We start from the raw sequence: 24,155 nt of genomic DNA, 5'->3' as shown, positions 1-24,155 counted from the left end.
GTACTAGTAGTACTTGAGAGCCACGTGGTGTAGCATGAAAACGGATTCTTCCAATCGAGATCCTTCCCAGATCCCAGATCATCCCCCCACCCTACATCTCGCATGAATAAATATATGTACCGTAAGGAGGTATGTACCTAGATACCTCAGACGATATAGGCAAGTACCGTACTGTGCTAGTATATGTACCTGGAGCATTGGTAGAAGGTAGTTAGGTGCTTACCTGCCTGTAAGTGTGGTTTGCGAATGGTTCCCGAGGTCTAGTTACCTACATACATGATTCTTCGTTAGATGTATGTATGTAATTTGAATCCTACCTGCCAAGTCTCCCTTTTCGTGACTCTGCCAATCGTATCCTCGTCCCTCCATTTCGGCACAGCCTTTCTTGGGAATAATTTTCTATAATAGAACCAAGACGCGTACATACATACATACATACATACCTGCTGCATGTACGTCTGTTAGGTATGTATCTACCTGGGTACATATAATAGGTAGCTGCCCCCCCCCCATTCCTTCGTATTGCCGTCTGTTCCGTTGCCAGCTGTGATTTGGCGCACCTGGAATGATGTATCCAGAGAGTTGGATGACTTTGATGTCCTCGGCTTCTTCAAATGCTTCTTTCAAGCACAGCGCTTAGGTACATATCTAGGTACCTACTAACCTATATGCAACCTGGAGGGATTGGGATTACCCGATCGCGAGCGAACGACATACATATTTAGTTACTAGGTAGCCGTAAAAGCGTTAGCGTTTTTTTTTCCCTCACTACACTAATCGTACCCGTATTGTATGTACCTATTTAGACCCTGACTCTGACATTGTCCACTCATGTACAAGTACCTACGGATTCTCCAGTAACGGGCGGATACTTGCTATGTAACCTGTGACCTGTGCCAAGATCAATGCTTCAGATTAGCTACATCTACATATGTAAGGAGGATTTACAGTTTGCTAGGTAACGAACTAACCCTAGACATGTACATACGGACAGATACCCGACATCATGATCGAAGATCTAGCTCCGATACCACTAGCTAGCTACTAAACACCACTAACCTAACCTACTGGCTTAGCTGAGCTAGGCGTTAGACAAGTTTAGCCTCTATGTAGATGCTACTAGGTTAGGTAGGTATGGACGTATTCGTAGTCGGCATATTTACACGATATACTTAATAGACAACGGTAATAACTTCAAGTTCCAGGATCCGAAGAGTAGATGAAGATACCTACCTAACCCAAGTAAGTAGGATTAGGAGTCATTGACCTATTCCATCATAAACCCAGTCTCAGCTAAGCAATCTCCGCCCCGGCTGATCGCAGCTTAAACGGTGAGATTGAAGTTGTTTGCCGCTTACATGCCCATTGCCCACCCAGGCAGGTATGTACGTCATGGTTCGCCAGATAGATACAGTACTGAGTAGGTATCTAGGCAGGCAAGTAGCTAGAGCTTACCAATTCCTGGGAAGGAGGGTTTGCAATGTGATATATCACTTTGAGAAGATTCCAGAAAGCGATAATCGGCTCGGTTCCCAGGGATATTAGTCGGCCCTTTTTCTTTTTCTCTTCATCCCGAGGAGACGGTAACTATCCCGATAATGGGTTCCGTGGATATTAGGTATGTGCATCTCAAAATACATACATACCTAGCCAGGGGACGAAGATGAAGGGGGAAAAAAGGCAACAGTTAGTTATTTCGTGGCGGTGCAAAAAAAATAAAAAAATACATATCAATGATGTTCTGGCCGACCCATAATCTATATCAGTTGGGAACCGGTGGGCTTCAGGCTGTGTTGTTTGCTGTTTGTTGATAAATGACACCGGAGACTTCCCCGACTGTCATGGCCATGGTCACCTGGGCATGGTCAAGCTATCTATTGCTTTTGACTTACCTACCTACATACCAGGCCCCCTTGGGTACAAGTGCGATCGCCAGTAGCTTCGAGATCCGTTCACGCACAATCAATGTCGCCCTGTACTTGTGGGAGGGGGGTCAGGAAGGAGGTAGACTACCTAGTGTGAGTAGGTATATACCTACTTAATGAAAAAAAAAAAAAAAGAGATAGGGAGAGAGGGAGAGAGGGAGAAAAAAGGGGACGGTCTTCTTCCCTCATCAAGCATATCACCGTCGTTTGCTGCTTATCTCTTCTTCGAAATGTCCCCACGCCGTGCCGACCCTTTCCATCCGGCCCTATTCGAGCTGGGATGATTAGCCGTGGCGCGGGATGATGGGAAAATTTCTCCCACAATCGCACGGGGCCTACACCACGGCAGATGGGAACTGACCCGTGGGGTGTGGTGTGTGGTGTTGTCTCAACTACACGTCTACACACTAGGGACCCGGCGAAGAACGGGTTCGAAGCTGGGGTGGGTAGGTAGGTCGGTAGTCAAACATCGGAGATAATAGGCTCGAGCACGCGGACTCCCGTGTCCCGCTCTAGACAACGTATCCTCCACAATCTTACTCCGTGTCGCCTCACTTCAACCCTCCACCCTCCACCCTAGGGTTGATAAAGTACCTACCTAGCATCAAAGGGGCACATCTGGATAGACCGGTGGAAAGGGCGCTCACCAATACCACCGGGGGAACGCCCCGCTACGCTCTGTATCGCCCTCTCCCCCGTATACACTGAACACTTGGTGGTGCAACGTATTAAACATCTGCTAGATCTCGAAACCAAAATGTGAGATCCGCTGTTTGCCGAGACCAACACCCCGCCCCTTTCACCCGCGTCGGACATGGTGTTTCTGTTTCTGATCCCGGGACCGAGCCCTATTAACGGTTTACTTACGAAGTGGGGGGGAGCCATACCAGCTAGGTATTGAGAAACACCTGGGAAGGGGAATGGGTTGGGAGAAATGGACGTGTACCTAACCTAACCTTAGGTATGTCTTTCCTTCCCCGTAATCTCAGACCTTCCGGCAGTGACACTACGTCGTTCGTCTTACGTGATCAGAGACATATATCTCAGTCAAACTTTATGTTACCTAGAGGAGGTAGGTAGGTACCTAAGGTATTGAGATCAAGACACTCTGCTGAAACATACATACATACATACATACATACAGGATTATATGGCTATGTAGGTCGGTGTGCATCAGGCAATTGCGTACATATGAGCCTCACGGCAGCGAACCGACAGCTAAGCCATCTAACCTAGTGCCTACGCTACCCGCCTTGGATCTTCTCTCTACGCGATGCTATCCTGAGGCCACAACTGTCCATAGGTACAGGTGTAAGGCCATAACGCCTGCTGGTTGTTCTATACATACCTAGGTAGCGATGGACGTCTAGTAGTTGTCGATAGGGGCTGATACGACACGGGAAATGGGCTTGCCTTGTGAAGAGGTATGTATGACCAAAATGTCTGACCTCCGGGCCCAGATGTTAGACTGACCCGTCGTGTTGGGTCAACGCCAGGACAGGTAGAAGACCAAGAGGGAAAGCAAAAATAAGCAGGAAAGAAAAAAACGAAAGAAAGAAAAAAAAAAAAAAAGACGTACAACACCAAGGATTCGCTGGTCGTCACCGACCCAACTACTAGTTTGGCGGTATCCGGCTTATCTATGGGAGAGCGGACGGGATCCCGAGTTTTCCGGATCCTATGGCCGTACGTGAAATATTTAGCTACTATTAGAACTTATATACCTAAGGTAGTTAGATACCTATCAAACGCCCAGTTGTGGTTGTGGTTGTGGGTGATGGGGGCAGGTGGGCCTGCCTCTCAGGGGCCACACACACACGCACGCATACACACATTGTTATTTAAAAAACCACATAAATCGATAGCTGATCTTACTTCGACAAAGTGACCTCAGTTCTCTTTCGCTTTTGGCAATCAATAAATACCAGTTACCTAGTAGGCATCTTATTAGTAGGTAACCTACCGTAACATCATATACTTCAAATAGGGTAGGTAAGAGACCAACGAACTAGGACCGTGCTACAACATAACATCAACACTTCAGTAAAACTAAAAAATAAAATTGCTACATACTAGGTATTTACCTGTTCTAATATCCCTATGCTCAATGTACCATACAGCTACTTGTTCAGTCGGCGAGAGAATCGCCGTCGTGTATGCAATTCGGCATGCCAATAACGAATACATCACTCCCTTTCTTTCTCCCATACAAACTGGTCTGTCGCAGCCAATCTGCCGCTTTACTACTCTATAAGCCTCCGCAGCCGCTGCTTCTGAACCGCCCGAGCAGGTGCCCCACATCGGGGACCGGTAGGTCCCTCCAACCTTTGCCTGCCTGCTCCCTTTCGCTTATGTCGATGACGGCGCCCACCAGATCCTTGTTGATCTCATCCGTGACGACACTGTCACGTCCGTAGCCGGGGTGCTTGGCGACGAAGTGTCGGATCCACTTCGCTGCGGTCCAGAGCTCGCCACTGGCGCGCATGCGGATGAGGTCGAGGTAGGTCGAGAGATCGCAGCGGGTCTGTACATCGACGTTAACAGAGTCGAGGTAGCTCTCGACGATGGGAATTAGGCCGGGGAAGTCGTGGTCGTCAGATTGCGAGCCATTGATAATCTCGTTGACTGTCATGAGCGTGTACTCATCCTCAACGGGCCCGAAAGGTGTGGCGGGTCTGCTGACCGTGGGAGAGCCCGATCGGGACGTCGCGCTACTGCGCATTGGCCGATTGGGGAATGGGTTCTTCCGGAAGTAGAATTTCTTCTCCAAGACTGCGTCTCGGGCGTGCGCGGTCTCCATGTTCTCGTCCACTTTAGCAATAGGGATGTAAAAGTTGAGATCGAAACTCAAGATCGCGCGCGTGATTAGCACCATGAACACGGCGAAGGCAGCATTCTCAAAATCTGTAATTTGTATTTCCATGGGCCGGAACTCAACACGCCAACCGATATCGGATCCCGGTGGCGGCGGCTTGAAACGCATGTGTTGCCAATTGGTGCTTTGAATGTTTTCGAAATGATCGGCTTTGGTCAGGTCGAGCTCTTCAAGGTCCTCGTTGAATATTACGATAGGATCACGGATAAACAAGTGCGCAAAGTGTGTCGCCAGGCGATCATCCATGCCACCTTCTAAAAGCTCCTCTTTTATAGCCTCGTCGATGATCAGGTTCGGGTCAAAATATTCTGGTCGAAGACGAGTATCGGTACTGATGTAAGTGGAGTTTGATGCGTAGCGGGATTTTGGTATACGCCAACGACTAGTTTTCAGGGGCTTGACACGACTTAGCACTTCTGGAGCTGGAAATAACAAAGGTATTGGGTATGGGCTTATAATAGATGTACTCACTTTTTCTCCTAGCTCTTCAGGTGTCCGGTCATCTACAGCACGACTGATTTGATTCCACCGGACGTCGGTATCAGCTAGGAACCCCTTATAGATTGGCGTTGCCGCTGTCAAAGCCAGCATGATGGGGCCAATCGGACTGAGCTGGTCATACATCCGTCTGCCTTCGATAATGTTCTTCGCTTGGAATGTGATTTGCAAGCAGCAGCTTCCCATTCCAAATGCCATAGCATCCATATGGATAAAGTTATCCGGGGCCGCGCCATTTCTCACATCGTCATCCTCAGGCCAATTGTGGAGATCGTAATTGACAGTGGGATCCTTCCATGGATTTGGCGTCTTCTCGTCATGGAAAACTGGGACGTTCACTTGTACCTTCCTCCCGCGCCTCCAGCGTATGTTCGCCGCGAGGGTTGGGAAACGAATGTGTGGGTTAGCAATCTCATCCGGCACAAACTGTGACCGAAGTTTAGATCCAGATGGTGGGTAATAGGGGTCCGTAAAGACGCCTGGAACTCCCAAACGAGGAAAGGTCGTCAGTGTGAGTGGGTATTCTTCAGGATGCATGTGCTCCTTAGCAATCTTCCTCCTAAGCTCTGGTCAGCTTAGCTCATATTTGCATGATGGAATTACTCGTACCTGATCTTCATATCTGGCTCAACACTCAAAAGTTCTTTAAATCCGATGCCCCATGGCTTGCCTGGGGTAGCTTCAAGCATAAACCTGCCAAATTCAGGGTGAAAAACTGGTAGTGGATTCGATCTCTGTGCTTCAAGCTCCTGGAGCGCTGGAACACAGCCGCCCTTATCGGCGAGTTCCTCATCAGCTGCCAGAGCATTCAGAATATCGGCTTGTCGAAGCGATAAGAGGACTTTAGGGTCATCTTTGGAATATTTCACAACCAGATACTCTATCTGTAAAGCCGTGTTAACGAGGGTTTATAGCAAGTAATGGAAATGCGTTGCAGACGATACCTCATCACCCCATAACATAGCATCTCTCTCCTTGTGCTTGGCCTTATTCCATATCTCTAGCAATTGCTACTATGCGTCAGCCCAGAGACCAAGAAAGTGCTGAAGAATGCTACGATAAGGAAATTACCTTGATACCCCATGCTCTGACTTGTTGCGCATGCTTCTGCGCATCCGGCCAATCAAGGGCCGTACCCAAAGCTCTGTAAAGAAGCGTCAGCGACCCTGTATTATGATATCGGCTCTTATTATCTAGATCAAGGGGTGACGTACAATAAGCCCATCCTTGTAGGTTAACAATTCGCAGCCGCGCGAATTGATAAGGCAAGAATAGTGTTGTTCTGATAGGTTGATAAGTTGATAGGTCGATAGGTTGACAGGTTGAATGATCTAGATAAAGTACTTACATACCTAGGTGAGTATGTCGAATGATTCGCAAGTGAGGCACAAAAATACTTTCTTTCCCTCGAAAAATGCCAATAGCCAAAGTAGATCAAGCTGAGATATGCCCAATAATAGAAATGAAACAAATGGTAAGAGCTACCTATGTATCGTAGATAGGTACTATAGTAGGTTTTATGTATGCCAGGTGCACTAGATACTGGGTAAGCAACATTAGTTACCTAGGTAACTTGAAGTAAGCAGTAAATAACTGGAAACTTGAAAGGCAACCAACATTGAACTCGCAACGATTTACTTTGCTGGTTACGCCACCAAAGCAGTACCTACTAAACTTTGACGTCTTAGTGTACTAGTAGTAGACTTCTAAGAAGAGGCCTTTCGGCTATCGCAATAATGCGTAATAACTCAATACCTCTCTATAAGAGGGAGTGGGCAGATTGCCTTCGCCGCGCGGGAATCAAGTGCGGCGTCTAATTCTGTCTCTCGCCGAATATGGTGGCCCCCACGAACTCAGCTCAGGGTGTCGAAACCATGGCAGCGAATGAGAATATTGGCACAAGCTGAGGGTGGTATAATATGTCAACTGGAGGTTGAAGCACGCAATCGCTAGATGATAGCACAGTATTGGTAGACAGCTGGGCGTTGTGACCTTTTGTGGCAATCCCTTCGTTTCCCGATTAGGAACAAATTGATGAGAAGACGTATGAACGGGATCGGGAGCGGGAGCGGGAGAAGAGCAAAGATTAAACTAGCTCCTTTTTTTTGAGAAATAAGTAAAAAGAAGATTTTTGATAGTGAAGTTCAAAATATCTTACTTTTTTTAATATTTAGGTGTGTTTTTAATCCCTCTTACTTACCCTTTTCTATTTTCTATTTCCTGTTTCCTCTTTCCCTCTCTATCCCCTTCCTTTTCTCCTCGTTTGCCTAGATCTTCCATTTGTGGGGCCTCTCTAGATTGATTAATAAGGCCAGATGCCGACCGAACCCGCAACTGGCTTAGAAATACACTTGAATCATTTTAGCATCAAGGAAACTTTCGAGACTAAGCATAGTAGGCACGCCTTTGATAGCACGCTGCCCGGTCTGTTTCGGCAAGTGAAAAAAAAAAAAAAACTTACGTTAACTACTAGGTTAGCATGTACATACCTTCCGATATCAAACACCTGCCTACTAGAGATTGTGGCTTAACATGAACAGCCACATCATCCAGAGTCTCCGATGTCTACAACATTGAACTACCCTAGGGCCTAGGTACTTGTAGGGGCCTATAACAGAAAAACGAAGTTCAGATTCTTGTTGATTCAGTTCAATATGCGTGCCTCAAATCATCTTGAGACTCATTTCATCCACCATGCCATGGTTCAAATACCTTTGGCAGGTACATATGGTACTAACTCACTCACTCAGCGTGGTATATGAATTTCAATAGGTTCTACATGTACGTATAGGTAAGTAAGTGCTTATCTACGTTCTGATTCCATGATACTTTATAGGTACTCGCCCCTGTCCACACTCCTCAGTCTTGTTTCAATGTCTTCGAGTCTCGCCGATTATCCTTTCCACCTAATTCAATATCCTCGAAGCTTTCGTCTGCTGGTTTCACTTTGCTCCCGCTCATATGACTGCCATGTTCTCTATCTTTAGCCGCGTGCTTTACGCCAGCCGATCTTACCTTACTTCCTTTGTGTGAGCCGTGCTGTTTTCTATGGTCTGGGCTATTCGCGTCGGCTGGTCTGATCTTGGGTTCCATATGGGAGGTATGCTCAGCCCGAGAGCTCCCCATATTAACTGCATGATCCCCTGTACCAAATCCCCTATTTGACGGGTCTTGATTTAAGCTCGAGTAGGGCTGGACCTTGGATGTCATATGAGATGAGTGGTCTTGTAGGTGATGCCATTCAACATCATCATCCGATTCCCCTCCCACCGAAGAGACTTCTGCCTCCTCTAATAAAGTCTGTCCCATGACACACTCACGCTCAACGTAAACCTCGCGAGGTATCGCGGTGTGGTGATGTTCAAGTCCAGATCCCGGTGGTCCCAGTGGTCCAATATCTTCTAGCTCGATTCTGGGTGCCTCGTCTAGATCACTCTCGTGGCTCCGTTTGCTTCTCATACTCCTCTTGCTTACTTTACGGACAATGTCGCCAAACTTTTCCGCGCCCTGTTGAATGTCCCCTATAAATTCGTTACCTCGCCGCCCAATCTCGTCCCGAGCTAGATCTACCGTCTGTCGGTTAAGGTGAACGCCTTCGTCAATTAGCCGATTTTTCTTGCGGATCTCGCTCCATCGAGTCAAAGAGCCTAGTTCAAGAACATTCATACGACGGAATTTCTCTGATGGATTCCCAAGAATCACGGGTCTCTAGCCAATGTCTTCTTCAGGGATTTCAGACACGTCTTGGAGACCGTTGGCTTTCGCGGCAGCAATTGCTGAGGCACGACGGCGGAGGCTGTCCCGTCGCTCTTGTGTCCATTTGTCCATTTCCATGCTCTTCGAGTTTGGAATGATTTGCAATCTTCGAAATCGAGCAAATACCCCCAAAAGTAAAAGCGAAAGCATGAAAAGGATGGATGCAACGACACCTGTCGCGGCCCTTTGACCTAGATTTCGAGTAGCTATACCCCCAATGCCAGTCGCACCAGCAGCGAAAATGAACCCAATACTGTGGATGGTGTTCCATCCGGCGGTCACTCGAGGGAATGATGAATAGTTGATTCTTTTCATGCCATCTTTTCCTGACCTGGAGCGACCCGTCATGCCAGGCTGGAGATCAGAACAATCCCATGCCTCCATCAGCATGCCATTGCATTCAGCTATGGCGAGGCATGATAAGAAGCCAATGATTGCTGCAAAGCTGCAGGGAAATACGAGATGAATGGGTGGGCCAGAAGAGACGATAGTGTACAAAATTCCTGCAATCGGAAGTACGATCACGAAAATTGCTCGGCGGACAAGGTGGGAAGTCCAAGTTACTGCTTTATCGAAGGTCATACTGTTTGTCAATGGACCTGTAGAGCGGGATCGAGAGAAGAGATTGGCCTTCTGGAACGGCACTGCTGCTAGCGCACCGATAGCAACGGACGATACTGCAGCGCCCACGAATGGAGACCGAAAACGGTAGTGTCTAGATGACAAAGATCCCAGAAGCTAGGTATATAAGTTAATAAAGACCAGAAGGCTGTCTGTAATGACCTTAACTTACGACAATGATCAGAACAACTTGGGCATATATCCATGCGGAGTACACAGCCATAACTACAAAGCCAGGCTGGCGGAGCATTTCTAGAGAAAGTGCAACACCATGATACATTTCTTGACCCCACCATTTCGGGCCATCCTTCACACGGTGCATCATGATTTCACCGCGAGCCACTCTTCGGGATATTACTGAACCGACCTTGACTTCGGCTACAGAACGCCTCCAGGCTGACCGTCGGACCTCCGGGCAGAGAACGTTAAGAAGAAGGACGGCAGCAATCAGCATAATGCTGATGTATAGCCCCCACGATGGCTTCAAGCTATCAATGACCATAGCACCGATCAAGAAACCAATGCCCAATGAGCCGATGAAGCACCATGTCCAGATGCCAAGCCAAACGCCGAGCCCACCCCCGTGTCTCCTTGCGTCGCAATGGTCAACGATTTCTTGGTGCGGGTTGCTACTCATTAAAGAAGCGCCAAAAAGGTCAGTCAGCATGGAATGGAAATTCATATTGGCAAACCCCAGAGCGCAGCCCATGATAGCCCTGGGAAGAAGTAGGGCCCATCTCCACACGTCGGTGTACGGAGATCGAGGAGTACTGACCGCAATTGCTTGGGGAAACAGTAGGGGCATAGCCACGCATAAGCTGCACACGATGTACGGCTTGCGACCATGTAGTAAAGGTAACGGCCAGCAAAAGAATGTTGAAAGAGCCATTCCAAGATAGAAACCGACGTTGCCAAGAATCGAATAGTGGTGGAAATCTGCAATATAGTACTGGATAGACGGAACCAGCCCTGCATAAATTCCAACCAAGACGCCGATTAGGGCGGTGCTGATGCATGCAATAGAAGCGACAAATCTTTTGCGGGCGGGCGACCAGTCGCGGGCGATTGTTGGTTGTCGTTTCACGGATTTAGCAAGACTGAACCGTTGTCCATCTCGAATACTGACATGCGACCTTCTTCGAAGACTGATGTTACGTACCTCGTGGGTGCGTTTGACCGGTAGTTGTCTTTGAGTCGTACCAGTCTTCGTAGTCGTGTCATTCTGCTTGTGGCCACGCATCGACTTTTTGAAGTCTAAGCGTTCGATTCCTGGCCTACTGCTGGGGTTATATTGCGTGGAAAAGTCTATCACATCGTCAGATGTGCCCCCGTTCAAGCTACAGGCATCGACGTCCAAGCGGCTAACATCACAAAACGTGCAATGAGGCTGAGCATCCTTCTCCTCGGCTTCGCGAAGATTCCTAGAGCTCTGTCTAGGTGCGATGGGCGGCTGATGGAAAACACGAATATATTCTCTAACTTCTCTGCTATTAGGGACGTCTCTGGTACGGGGCTTAATAACTCCTGTTGGATCATCCTCGTCGTAGGCGTGAGGTAATGGAGAGATGCATTCTCTCTTGAGCCGATTCCCAGGTGGAGGCATAGGCAAGACGCAATCATCATTGGTAGCGTGGTGTCGTGTCTTATTTTTAGTTGTTGGTTGTTTCTTAGGTTTTCGGAGGCCACGAATATTTGACACTTGATCTGGATATGGTGGTCCTCTAATATTTCCGCTGTGGACATCCGGTTTTATCAGCCCCCGATATTTTACTGGCTCGGAAGGCAATATCTCATAGTTATAACCTAAGCCTTCAACCGCGCCTACATGAACATCAGGTGGTGTTCTGGCAGGAATGATCGTATGCATATTCTCGCTTGTGTTGCTTCCGACGCTTCTATGAGCACTTTGGGAGATGGATGATCCCTGAACCGCCTAGGATGTGCTCTTAGAGTCAAGAAGATCATCATCGTGCTGGCAATGATCCTGTTCGGTCACCTTGTTTGCCAAAACTAACGCCTCGCTTAGTAGTCTCTCGAGCTCATGCATAGCTGTATCCATCGTCCCCACGTCAGCCTCATTCTCCTCCGAGAATGTTGTCACTTTAGATATCATCATACTAGTTTCATCGGTAGGGTAATCGTGATGTTCCTTGTGTCGAGGATGAGACTTCTCAGGTAATTGGGTGAGATTTGGACTACCTGGCTCTGAATGCCTAAGAAATTGGCGAAGCCAATTCGCAGCACCCCGGGTATCAAATTTCTCGGACGCCACACTCTGTCTTGTTTGGTCGCCCTCCTTTTGCTTGGGGTGAGGATGAGAGGCTGGGGAAACACAAGATGTTGATACCACCGTTTCCTCATCATTATCTCGACAAGTGAGTTCCTTTTTCTGAGTGGTGTCGTATGGCTTCAGTGGTAGTGCGACCTCACCCTCATGGCTGGCACCCCCCTGGATGTCAGTCGACTCAACAATTTTTGTAACAGCCTTTGATATAATATCAAAGCTTTTTTGGGAAGTTGAATATTGACTAGCACTTAACGAAGGCCGATTTTCGCCACGAGACATAACAGATTGATCCCGCGATTTTGATGAGAGTCTATGAGCCTCTGCCTTTTTGGCATAGGCGACTGGCTGGCCTTGTTTCTCACTCCTAGTATTAGCCTCCTCAGCCCTTTTCTCTCCAAATCGAGGTAGGAACCCCTAGTACGAAGCTGTCTTCGATGGCTCTTCATCTTTTTTTGTAGTTTCAACCTCTTCATCTACAGCAAGATTTGGGGCAGAGGGCTCTTGTAACTCGAACGTAAGGGATGGCGACTCATGATACGGCTGTACTTTCTGCACCCAAGCGTGTCCTGAATGATTGTCACTGGAGCACATGCTTTGTATAGAGCCTGAGAGAGAGGTGTAATCTTGAGATGGACGGACCTTCGGGGTGACGTTGTGGCCATGGTGGCGATGCTCCAAAATAGAGGACCTTTCTTGAACAGGGGTTGAGCTATGGTGAATGATCATTTTTCCATCAGTGACAGGTTGCACTTTTGAGATGGTGGAGTGGCCTGTATGGCTTTCGTTTCTGTGAAACAACACTGCGGCTGGGCGAACCTTGACAGCTGAGCTATGATTTCCATGAATATGGCCCGAGACGTCGACTACTTGCTCACATATATCTCCCCCAGTCAGACGGCGACGGGTTCGCCCAGTTAATGTATGATCCTTCGGGTTGACAGGAGGAATTCTGGTTGGTGGTGTTCTGATTGGGGAGTCACGCTCTGTGGCAAACCCAGCGTCACAAAAGTCTGCACCTGAAACTAAGCCAGGATGGTGGACCATCGCATGTGTCCCCGGAGGGTGTATTGCAGGATCAATACACACTATGCCGGGCTGTCTGCCTTCGTTACTATCTGAATAAGTGTGATGTTGGGGTACCAGGTTGGGTGAAGAAGACATTCTCGTGGGAACCGAAACATCAGAAATCCGGTGCCTCATTGTAATATTCCTTCCCATTGATTCCGGTGGCCCAGGGGTTAGAATAGGGGGCACCGGCAAGTCTTTGATTGACTGGTCCGTAGAACTGTCTCTTTTCAACAATCCATGGCGACGCAGCCCCCTTGACTTCGTGGAACGAAATGATTCAGGACGATCCCCTACAATTCCCAACGAGGGAGTCGAAAGGCTGGGACGCAGGTGAAGATGTGGCTTAGGATCCATGGCGTCGGTTATATTATGGAGACAAGAATACCAACTGAAGTCGTAGTTAGAACTGTGTAGCTATTGGGATGTTAGGGGGGGGAGAGTTGGTTATACAGAGCTTCAGCCAACCTCTGTTTATGATGTTGCTATGACTGTAACTGTCACCAAAGTATCTAGTGGAGAGGAAGTGGGTGCACCCAAGTGCGAATCATGGACTCTTACAACGGGGGCGAGAGAGGGATGAAAGCCACCCAGTAGTATGCCTAGATAGATAGCACAGAAACTTGGGGGAAACCCGAGCAGGAAGCAAAGGTGAGAAATAGGGGTAGCTAACTGCTGCGAAAAATACGATTATTTCCGCAGGGTAACGATATTTAGGGAATTCCCAGGATTATTGCAAGAGGAGAAATTAATGTTGCGAACAAGATGCTCAATAACTCTGAAGGATTAACAGGTATCACCTCTATATACGAATACTTTGTACTATGTAGTGGTCTGGTTCATTATCACCTGGGTAGCGGTTACCTACTCGATGCCTACATATAATAGTCGAAGTCGGGCTATTCCCTGTACACCACCCTCACTCTTTCCTGATCAAAATAGATATTGCTTAGCTAGGTAGGTACCTCAGGTATTTATTGGTTTGAGATGGAAAGCACGATTCATACTAAGGGAAGTCAGTGGAGGGTTCAGCCTTGACGGTTGTTACATACCTACTATGTAGGGTATTCAACTCGAAGTTGCGAAGTTCTACCAAGTACCAGCCAGGCACATCAATGTCACCTAGAGATTCAATGTCACTACCAAAATACAGAGATGTCAACTGTCAACAAATTTGATTGATGTATCAATATATTGAAATAAATGCTGTAATAACTTAGTTGATACCACCTTGAATGGCCCATACTACATATGTATTAGGTACCTAGGTATGAATAGAGAAGTGTCATGCTATTCGTCCAACGTTTCTGGCTCGCTTGTAGAAGCCACCTTATGTAGTATCTAACTTAATACTTACATAATACTAATGGATAATTCTAAGAGTACCTAGGGATATGACCTAATTCGAGCCGAGAAAGTGGTGTTGTAGTATTGTAGTTGAAACCAAGATTATTTGGACGAAGATGGCATATGGGTGTATTGGGGCGAAAGAGGCAACTTGGAACTATACCCAAAAAATCTCCAAGGATCGTGGATAGTCTTGCACATGTGTGGTATGGTTGGGTGATTATCCGGATTGGACGGATCAATATTTCTGGATAATGAGCCTGGGGGTTCCTTAACGCAGCAACAACGCATTCTGACGTTAAAGCCATATGGCCCGATACTTACTCTGAGAAAGGGAAAGGGACTGTCTAGACGAGTTTAGCTTACGCAACAAGGCAGCACATTTAGTGAAGGGTGGGCGAGATCAGATTTGGGTCAACGTGAGCTGCGAAATGAGTAGGTAGGTAAGTTGACGCGCAAGTCGCTAATCAAGTTCTCATGATATATGAATTCAATATTTCCCATCCTCGGGATCTCGAAACTAAAAGACCGAAGTGCGAGAAGAATAAATCCATACTTCTATATGTAAGGCTACTTTGCAGTACGATGTACCACTAAGCTGACATTGCCACGGATGAATAAGTATTGACGGTGGACGAAAAGGTCAGCTGAGGTTTCAGCTTCATTCTATTCCGCACCAATATGACGATAAATATCGACTCAACGAGAACGCCTTTCTAGGGGCTCATATATTTGAAATGGTGCTGGTAATAATTAGGTACCTGGGTACATAGTACGAGGCATCGATGTCGGGCGTTGTTGTTTAACATTGGAGGCGCCAACAACATGGTACATAACATGAAACCCCTGTCAATGATGCAGTTGGTATACTTCAAGTTGGTAAATGGCAAGATAGACTGAGGAGTAGAAACCAAATCTTGGAAGTTATGTGTCTAGAATGAACTGACAGGCAGATAGGGATCCACTATAGAATATGCCGGTAAACCTAGAACCGTTTGGGCTAATCTTCTCGTATAAATGATGACGACATAGGGTCCCTAGGTACCTAGTATTTGAAGAAGTTCTGGGAAGGTGCTAGACAGAAGTGCTACATGTAAAGAGAAGCCTATCTGCACGAGACCTTCCAGGTGCAGGGCGCAGATGCACATAATTCCCTGTTCACCAATTAAACCCCACTAAACCCAAGACGAGAGGCCATCACAGCCCCGGATATGGTCACAAGGTGTTGGGAAAAAATAGTCTCATCTCTTCTTATCATCGTCAGCGACCACCTGGGCACCTAGAAAGGTCCTACATATCATGTACCTAGGTGTATGGTGTATACATTGTATATTCTTTTTGACGTTGTTAGGCTTTTCCTTCTATATCGTCAAATCATCACTGGTGTTTATTAAACCAACAACATCATCGACAGCAACGTTGAGCAGAGTAATAAAAATGAATACCACCATACCTACCTAGGTATTGTATGTGTAGAGGTGTGTTGACCGGATCGGGGGACCCCGCAGAGGGGTAATGGAAGCTGGGCGAGGACCCTCCTTCATCTTTCTCACATATTTTTCATACGGGAAAAATAATAACACTTTACACAGCAGCAGGCCGTAGCACACCGCCTGCATGGTTTCTAATCAATCAAGGAGCAACCGACAGTTGTGGGAAAATATGAGAGAGAGTCTGCAGACTAAATAGCCACGGGGTGGCAGGACAATACAGGGTTGATATAAGAGACAACAGACTAGCAGCAACAATTAGTCACTCACACCCTCCACAAAAGCCCCGAGCGCCAAGTAATAAAATAGGTACCCTACCTGGGTAACTAGGTAGGTAGGCTGGCTAAGATGGCCTGGATGGTTAGAAGTAGGTAGAGTCACAATCGGCGCCCCTCGGCAGCATCTCCCGTGTGCCCATCTCCCCATTGCGCAGCGCTCTTCGCCCGTCGCTCGTCATTTATCGTCTGTCGCTCTTCTCGGTCATTCCCTGAGTCCCCAAACCCCAAAACTTGATGGCTAAAAGTTCTGCGTGACACCATTCATCATCCCACATCATCATCACCAGCTTGACTTTCTTTGCTGCGATATATACATACTCAGTTATACTGGGAGCCTATAATTCCCCATTTTCCTCTCAATATTTTGCCATTTACCTATATCCATACCCAATAGTTTACCCCTCCGTTACATAAATCACTAAAATCAATCTTCTGTGCATTGTGACGTCACTGTCCCTTGGCCGTCAAGATCTACGATAGCATGGCTCAAGTTTATCGTGAACGCGATGTGCGCTACACAAGAGACCAAAGTCCCTCGACTGACGAGGAGAAATATACAACTATAAGACGATACAAGGTTAGCGGTGGAGGAGATTCTGGCAGCAGGGTTGTGGAACGGGATCGCATTGAACGGTATGAAGAGGATGATGATCATAGATCAAGACATTCTCATTCCCACGTTGGCCGATCGACCGGCGATACTCTAGAAATTGATCGTCGCGTGGAGAGAACTTCCTATCCAGAACGACCGAGATCAAATCTCGATCCTCATGACCGGTATAGGAGTGTCGAGTACGAGCGGGAACGTGAGGTTGATCGAGATCATTACCCCGAGCGACACTCCCGTACCAGAGTCGTAGAAGACATTAGGGAGACATCGAGTTCGTCACCTCGCGACAATTATTGGGAACGTCAGCAGAGAAGTCCCTGGGATGAATCTCGGGAAGTCGATGTCCGCCTTGACAAGCGTGTCGTGCGCCGAGATGAGGGTGACCTGAAGGTCAAAGAGAAGTATGTGGAGGAGCGTATAGAGGAGCCTCGCGAGTACAAAGAGCGTGACATCAAAATCGAGCGTCGCGTCGTCGAGGAAAGAGAGCCTCATGATGTCGATATCGAGCGATACCGGAAGGAAGTCGAATATTATGCGGCCCCCTCCCCTCCCCCTGCACCTGTTGTGATTCGCCAGAAGGCTCCTGAACAGAAAGTCATAATCCATGAAGCGCCTGCTGCGGCCCCCGTAATATTTCCCCGCCAGGAACCTACATTTATCGTCCTAAGGGATGAACATCGCGATGTCGCCCGTCGGGAGGAGGAAGACTATTACCGCCGGGAAGACCGTCGGGATCGGGAAGATCGTCGACGTCGCGAGGAACGAGAACATGAAAGCGATGGCTATGAGGAAGACTATTATGTCAAGAGGACTATCATAACACGAGGACGAAGCTCGAGCTCCGATCGCCACAAGAGACGCCATCTCGCCGAAGGCGCGCTCGCTGGGGCCGGCCTCTCGGCCTTGCTTTCGGGGCGTAGTGGCAAAGAAGTCGATCATCGCGGACATAGGGGAAGGAAAGTCATTGCTGGCGCTGCTTTAGGAGCCCTGGGCACAGAGGCTGTACGGCGTGCGAAGAGCGCATATGAAGAGCGGTACGATGATAGGTACGAACATGACTACGACGACGATGTTCGTCGACACCGCCACCGCAGCAAGTCTCGTAGTAGGCTAACAACCGGGTTGGCTATCGTAAGTTTCCCCAAGCGATACTCAATTTGATGTTTACTAATATAACATATTAGGGCGCTGCTGCTCTAGCCGTCGCTGGCGGTCTGAAATATATGCAAAACAACAAAATTGAGAAAGAAGAAGCCCACCGTGGACGCGCACCGCGACGCCGATACTCTGACGCCAGCTATTCGAGATCTCGAAGTGCTTCAGGTCACGGTCGAAGTCGTAGTCGCAGTCACAGTAAATCGAGCATAGCTAAAGCAGCCGTTGCAACTGGGTGAGTATTAATCAGCTTTCAAGCCATATCTATCAGATACGGGTTTCTCGATCATGAACTGCTCATAGGTATCTCCCCAAGTGCCTGGCTAATTACTAACCATCGGTACACTAGTGCTCTCGCTGGCTTGGTGAAGCATTATAGATCAAAATCTCGAGGGAAATCCCGCTCAAAGTCCAGATCAAAGTCCAGATCAAAGTCCAGATCAAAATCTCGCCTCAGAACTGGTGCGTTTTACATAAGATGCTTAAATAGACACGTCACTGACTCTTGCTAGGTGCCGAAATTGCCGCCGCCGGGCTGACCGGAGCTGCAGCGAAGAAGATTTGGGATCATCGCAAGGAGAAGAAAGAACATGAACATGACAGGGAAATTGATGATGAATATGACGATAGAGATCGAGGCTATTCAAGAAGCCGATCTAACTCGAGGTCTCACAGTCGCCATTCGCACTCACGAGACTCTACGGCTGATAGAGAATTAGGCCTGGTTCCCGTCATTCCCGGAGTGGAGTACGGAAATGACCCTGTTGAAGGCTACGAGTCTGCCTCCCAAGAGCCACGACGCCGCCGTCGCCGTGACAATCGACATCGGTCATCGTCCGCATCCGATCGAGAGGCTCGGAAGAAGAGAAGTCGGAGCACACTGCGAGATGTTGCCGCTGCTGCATTCGGCATTAAGAAGTATGCGGATCGCCAGAAAAGTAAAGAACGAGGCGAGAAGTCCCAAGGCACGAGTCGAAACAGGTCACTTGACAAGGAGGAACGAGACCGAGACAGACATAGAGAAAGGCGATCTCGTGACCGTGAAAGAAGGCGTATGCAGGGTTAAAACTTCTCGACATAAGACCATTAAGTTAACTTGTAGAGTAGGTTACGAAGAAGAAATGCCTGACGCACCATATTACGGTTACGATGTCGAAGCACCCCCGTCTCCGCCCCATGCTTCTGGCGGATATCCGCCCCCGGGGCCTGTCCCACCAACCGGACCGATGATGCAAGGCCCGAGTGGCTTTACACAACATTCTAACCAGTCTACAGTCAATATTAACCCATATGCTCCCCATCCGCCCTATAACCCTCAAGACTATCCCATATCAAACCTCCCCCCACCACCACCCGGCCCACCACCCGGCCCTGCCCCTCCAGGTTCGGGTACCCGTTATGGGCCAGAATATGTGAGTCATCCACGCTCCGGTGACAACCAATCCCTTCCCCAGACCCCTCGGAGCATCGCTACTGAGCAGGGTGCGTCTCCTTGAGTTTTATCTTTCTATGCTATGAAATACTTCTAGATTAAACGTCATGATCTCACGATGTCTAACCCTATTTTTAGATGGTATAACATATCACAAGCGATCGCCCTCTGATGACTCTTTAACACACTCTGAACTAGACCCGTCTCCTAAAGTGAAATTCATTCCCCTCTCCCCAAAGTCATCTCAAACTCTCCGTAGACATCGTCGGCAATCGGGCGATCGAGCAATGATTAATGTTGATAACACACACGAACCATCCTCTCCTAAACAACCCCAGACTCTTCGAAAGCGATCGGATTCAGACACGTCATTCAATCGTCCGCAATACCAAAGACACAAACCACGTGGTGATAGATCACCGCATTCCGACGACGGTGAAGTTGAATATCTGCCCGACCGCTTTGATTCCTCGGGTCAACCGCTTGAGGCCGACCGTACGCTCAATGGGATTCCCAGACGGGGTAGTTTCGAATATCTCCCGCGCGATGGGAACGACTGGCACATCCGCGGAGCGTGGCGGACTATCGGCGATCCAGATCCCCTTTCTTTCAGCGAATTGGCGCAAACTTTCGGAGGCCTTCTACAACCTCGTGGCGGCTTGGTGGGCATGCTTGGAGACGTGTTAAGGGATATATGATTTACGACAACGAATGTGGATAGATTTTCTATTGGAATGGTTTATTGATTTATGTAAAGACGACCGTTATGAGTTACAGATTCGTTTTGTTATAAGTCATAAGAGCCTTTCTCTTTCAAGTTTTTTGTTGGCGGTGCACAGGTTCGGAGTGTTGGATCTCACTACTCTGAAGTATAAGCGTTTTAAGGGGATCTCTTTGAAGGAGAGGAGGTAGATGTAATCTCTTTTGATCTCGTTTTTTACGACTTATGATAGTTTTTTGTTTTCATTTTTATATCTCTTACACTATTAATTCACTGCCTGTGTTTCTGTGTTTTGAGAGTGCCCATCTACCATTTCCTCTAATGACCCTTTTTCATGTGATAGGTATCTAGGGTAGTAGATGGTATGTGCTCTAGAACGTCACTGCCGCTCTACTTGCAATTGACTCGCCTACCTAGGGGGCGGATGCATGGCGAAGCACTCAATATCTTTAATGCTCGTCTACCAACCCAGTGTGTTGATGAACGTCCTGGGCTGCACACCTTTCGTTGTGGCTTTTCGTTCTCGTCGTTCGCATCGTTGCCGGCACGGCATCTGTTACCTACCCATGTAAATATACCTAGGTAGTTGGGCAATCAGCGGTAATTACCTAGGTTAGACATATGTTGTAATGATATGAAATGCAGTGTAGCAGGAAGAGATGAGTAGGTAGGTACCTAAGCTTTAGGATTACTGCGAGTCTCTTGGGTAGGTAGATATCTAGTTTCCAAATTACGCGCCCTCGTTCGAGAGTTTTGTGTCGATGATAAATGTCCGAGGTAATCCTGTCCTTGAACCCCTGAGCCCCCTAACCCCTGAGTGGTTGCTCTTGTAAGTACCTAGGCGTAGGATTTTTGGATGGGATCAGATGGGAGTAGGGTAGGTACATAGCTCCAAGCCGCAGTTTTATCGAGTTATTTAAACACCTAGGTTAGGTAGGTAGGTAGGTAGGTAGTCGTGGGTATTGTATATCACGTTGTCCATGAATGTGTTCAAGTATACCGTAGCGGGAACCACCCCGTCCATGAGAATCATTCTAGGCTCGATGGAATAAAAACGATTTTTTTTAAAAGAATGCTATGTCCCGAATAAAATCATTGGGATGCATGAATTGATTCCATCGAGCTTAGAATGGTTCTCGCGATAACTGGATTATTTACTTACCTACTGGTACAGGTAGTAGTGTAGATCATATCTGGGGGTTGTCGTTGAACCTCCCCCTCTTTCTTGCGGCCGCGGGTGCAGTTGAAGCGGCTGGGATAGCCTCAGCTTAGAGCAAGGACCGTAATTCTATGAGAGACTTTCCAAATGGAACAATAATACGAATGCCTCTTGTAGTTCGTTCGTTTTCGACACCATAGGCACAGTCATGAGTAAAGCTCCCCGGCCCAAGCCTCGGAGATATTTACGTCCCAAAGGCTAGAACCTTGCACGGACTAACTTGGTCCCCTATTCTAGGTATAACTAGGTAGCCAGGTCTTGATAGGTGATGCGATTGGTCTTGCTAGGATGAAAAATGTCTTCGAGTCCAAACTCGCTGGCTGGTTTCAGGCCATTCGACGACGGCATTAGGTCGTTAACGGCTACGATTCATAGGGGCAGGCCTAAGACGAAGTCCGGTTTGATAGATTTTGCTGGTAGTATAGATGATTGATACGTAAAACTAGGTACCTAGGTAGATGAACATACCTACTCTAGATCACATAGCACTTGCTTATCTGTGAGCACCAGACAGCTTTGAAGGTTGTGGTGGTAGCTTGCTATTGGCACTAACAATGCTAGATCTCACCAATCTCACCGAGGTGGTTCCTTGCCCAAGATGATGTCTAGGAGGCTATCTAGCAAGTCTACCTGACTATCTCGAAATTGTTGGATACTAGGTGGCAATGCTTGAGATTGATTGCGTGAAGTTGTAACAGGAAGACTTCAAAACTGTCGAGGAGCCTTGATAGTTAGGGGGTGAGCTGCAATTGAATAAGCAGGCCAAGTTGAGAAAGACTCCCTAGCCTACGATACATTGCTTTGTTAGTTAGTGGATTAACCACAATCCAGTTCTGTTCGCGTCATACTTTACCTGAATGTCTGTCTACCAGACCTCATACTCTTTGCCACCTTTGGTTTCTTTAACTCCGTCTCGGATCACGATTTAGAAGTTGAGCCTCACAGTGTTAGTTTGGGAACCAAGATGTTGATCTTAGTGCGGACAAGTCAAAGGTCCGAGTTGGAGTATGAGTGTCTTTGGACGATGTATACGAGGCCCCTGATCCACATAGCTTTGAAATCCACATTTTCAGGGGATAATAGGAGCTAGCGACGACCTGTATGTCTCGCGGAGAAGCCTCCGGCGAGTGGACATGGTCATTTTTGGCAAAGTCCTACGAAACGCTTGATATGACCGAAGTCACGAGAGTCATTGCAATTAGTGTAGACATAGGTATACGACTTGACATATTCCGTGACCGAGCGTTGACGAGGTTCTGTTCGGAAGGACCTATTATTGTCATGATACTCCACCCGAATAGCTCGGCTATTGCGTGTAAACTCGTTGACTATATCAATACGCGCTTGCTGATGATACCCTACGTACAGTCTCCTTGTCCAGGAGGGGTTTTGCTGCAGCCGAGATGGAGTGTGTTCAAAACCTTGCCGGAGAAATATGGAAACTAATAAACGATAGACGCCGGAACAAGGCCAGGAACTGCAGCAAGCATGTGAGATCCTTGACTAACTAGTAGAATTGTTACCTCTGGCCCTGAAATGTGATAGTACTGTAGTATGTAGGTTCCTAGGTAGGTATAGAGGATAATGCTCACGAAGGGAGGGGAAAGGTAATAGGTAGAAGTTGTGGCTAAAGTGGAAGTTCAAGGTTTCCCAGTCCAATCTGAAATGGATCTTGGTGGAAGACTCGGCTGATTGTGGGTACCTGTTTCCTAGCACTGCACCTGCACCTGAACTTTGACCTGCACCTGCACATGTGGTCGATCACCCCAGTTGCATTTCCCATAACCTTTGCATCCATGCGCCATGCCAAGGGCGATCATGTGATTTCTGTGCGATGGGTAGTACCGGTAGCTAGCTAGGGCTGGCCAGTGGCTACATGTAATGTAGGCAGGCAGGCAGGGGCCGCAGGGCAGGCAAAAAACAAACAAACAAGGCAGCTGCATTGTCTAGGTATATGTTCGTTCAAAGTTTAGGTAGTTACCTAGGGACCTAGGCTAGGGTATGTCAGACTTTCTTCACCAACTTGCCTCTTTACTACTAACTAGTAATACATACCTACATACCTCACAACCTTGAAAAATATTACTTCACCTACCCGCCGGAGCTAGTGACATGACCTGCATAAGGCTCAATCTTCGTCGCCCGGCTAAGGAGCAATTTGCCTCAGTGGTGATAGCGAGCCGAACCCTAAGCATATGCATGAACTCATTCTAGCTAACTCATTCATATCAATGATCGCTTGAATCCTTCGAAGGAAAGTCGGTATTGGAGTGAAGTGCTTAGCTACTCTCTCGCAGTCACTTCCGATTTGTCACCCCTCAATTTCTCAGCAGGGTTAACTAAAAGTGACAGGTAAATACAATGGTCTCACTTCTCGTTAGTCAACGACATGTCTAGTCGCGTCAATGGACATCATTGAGGGCCGCGGCCTATCTACAGCACCATGCAGCAATAGCTGGCCGCAGCTTCTAAACCTCAACTCGGCTCGACTCATGACTTGGGATATTCCATTTCGGGTGTAACATTAACTTGACGTATGGGCCAGATCAAGTCAAGTTGAACTCCCCTTCAGGACGCGGCCTTTTTCGCAGAGCTTACACTGACATAACCTTGGAAGTTTGTTGGAGGGGTGGATCGCATTATTCGCCAATAAGATGCTCAAGATGGCCTGCAGACGAGCATGCAATATTCATCTATCATAGAATTACCATGCAAGCCCTTTTGTTGGAATTGTACATCCGCGAGGGGGGATTGGTGTCGTCTTCCGCATTCCGCGTTCCTTAAACGAAGGTCGTCCGTAAAGAGGGGAGTTGGGGAATTGGCTTACCGACCCTTTCATTCGTCCGCTGCACACAACCAACAGATGTGATATGCGA

At 47.7% G+C, this 24,155-nt stretch overlaps 6 protein-coding genes across 6 annotated transcripts; 2 read left to right on the top strand and 4 right to left on the bottom strand.

Annotated features, from left to right (window-relative positions):
- The first annotated feature begins 1,151 nt into the window (after window positions 1-1,151).
- On the top strand, window positions 1,152-2,167 carry GGS25DRAFT_498755 (uncharacterized protein). Its single transcript, XM_049261731.1, has one exon. It carries the CDS (start codon window positions 1,815-1,817, stop codon window positions 2,040-2,042), a length of 228 nt encoding a protein of 75 aa, XP_049114617.1. The 5' UTR covers window positions 1,152-1,814; the 3' UTR covers window positions 2,043-2,167.
- Window positions 2,168-3,828: 1,661 nt separating this feature from the next.
- GGS25DRAFT_364690 (GCS-domain-containing protein) lies at window positions 3,829-6,791 on the bottom strand. The gene is made up of 7 exons (XM_049258149.1): window positions 6,651-6,791; window positions 6,513-6,580; window positions 6,370-6,442; window positions 6,243-6,308; window positions 5,908-6,182; window positions 5,272-5,857; window positions 3,829-5,196 (listed from the first exon to the last, which is right to left on the bottom strand). The coding sequence occupies exons 2-7, from the start codon at window positions 6,521-6,523 to the stop codon at window positions 4,174-4,176; spliced, it is 2,034 nt and encodes a 677-aa protein (XP_049114616.1). The 5' UTR covers window positions 6,524-6,580; window positions 6,651-6,791; the 3' UTR covers window positions 3,829-4,173.
- Window positions 6,792-7,993: 1,202 nt separating this feature from the next.
- On the bottom strand, window positions 7,994-9,334 carry GGS25DRAFT_364810 (uncharacterized protein). The gene has a single exon (XM_049258150.1). The coding sequence runs from the start codon at window positions 8,962-8,964 to the stop codon at window positions 8,158-8,160; it is 807 nt and encodes a 268-aa protein (XP_049114615.1). The 5' UTR covers window positions 8,965-9,334; the 3' UTR covers window positions 7,994-8,157.
- On the bottom strand, window positions 9,007-11,542 carry GGS25DRAFT_523623 (uncharacterized protein; the record flags this gene model as incomplete). Its single annotated transcript, XM_049264458.1, has 2 exons — window positions 9,007-9,792; window positions 9,848-11,542. 2 exons carry the CDS (start codon window positions 11,540-11,542, stop codon window positions 9,007-9,009), a joined length of 2,481 nt encoding a protein of 826 aa, XP_049114614.1.
- Window positions 11,543-11,602: 60 nt separating this feature from the next.
- Window positions 11,603-13,123, bottom strand: GGS25DRAFT_533135 (uncharacterized protein; the record flags this gene model as incomplete). The annotated part of the gene is made up of 2 exons (XM_049265651.1): window positions 11,603-12,323; window positions 12,384-13,123. 2 exons carry the CDS (start codon window positions 13,121-13,123, stop codon window positions 11,609-11,611), a joined length of 1,455 nt encoding a protein of 484 aa, XP_049114613.1. The 3' UTR covers window positions 11,603-11,608.
- A 3,500-nt stretch (window positions 13,124-16,623) lies between these two features.
- GGS25DRAFT_533133 (uncharacterized protein) lies at window positions 16,624-20,338 on the top strand (the record flags this gene model as incomplete). The annotated part of the gene is made up of 6 exons (XM_049265650.1): window positions 16,624-17,883; window positions 17,937-18,142; window positions 18,257-18,369; window positions 18,420-18,959; window positions 19,015-19,389; window positions 19,478-20,338. 6 exons carry the CDS (start codon window positions 16,624-16,626, stop codon window positions 20,035-20,037), a joined length of 3,054 nt encoding a protein of 1,017 aa, XP_049114612.1. The 3' UTR covers window positions 20,038-20,338.
- Window positions 20,339-24,155: the final 3,817 nt, after the last annotated feature.

Source organism: Hypoxylon fragiforme (genome assembly GCF_022984875.1).
Source record: "Hypoxylon fragiforme strain CBS 206.31 chromosome Unknown GGS25scaffold_7, whole genome shotgun sequence".
In the NCBI taxonomy this organism is placed as follows: Eukaryota; Fungi; Ascomycota; class Sordariomycetes; order Xylariales; family Hypoxylaceae; genus Hypoxylon; species Hypoxylon fragiforme.
The sequence above is the reverse complement of the archived record's forward strand: the minus strand, read 5'-3'. Positions and strand labels throughout refer to the sequence as shown.

Bases quoted from the DNA above. Each gene is read 5' to 3' on its own strand.
- GGS25DRAFT_498755 (XM_049261731.1), top strand. From the start codon at position 1,815: ATGACACCGGAGACTTCCCCGACTGTCATGGCCATGGTCACCTGGGCA.
- GGS25DRAFT_364810 (XM_049258150.1), bottom strand. From the start codon at position 8,964: ATGAATGTTCTTGAACTAGGCTCTTTGACTCGATGGAGCGAGATCCGC.
- GGS25DRAFT_364690 (XM_049258149.1), bottom strand. The intron at 6,183-6,242 runs GTATCGTCTGCA...ACGGCTTTACAG, and splicing joins CTATGTTATGGGGTGATGAG to ATAGAGTATCTGGTTGTGAA. The intron at 5,197-5,271 runs GTGAGTACATCT...AGTCGTGTCAAG, and splicing joins CTGAAGAGCTAGGAGAAAAA to CCCCTGAAAACTAGTCGTTG.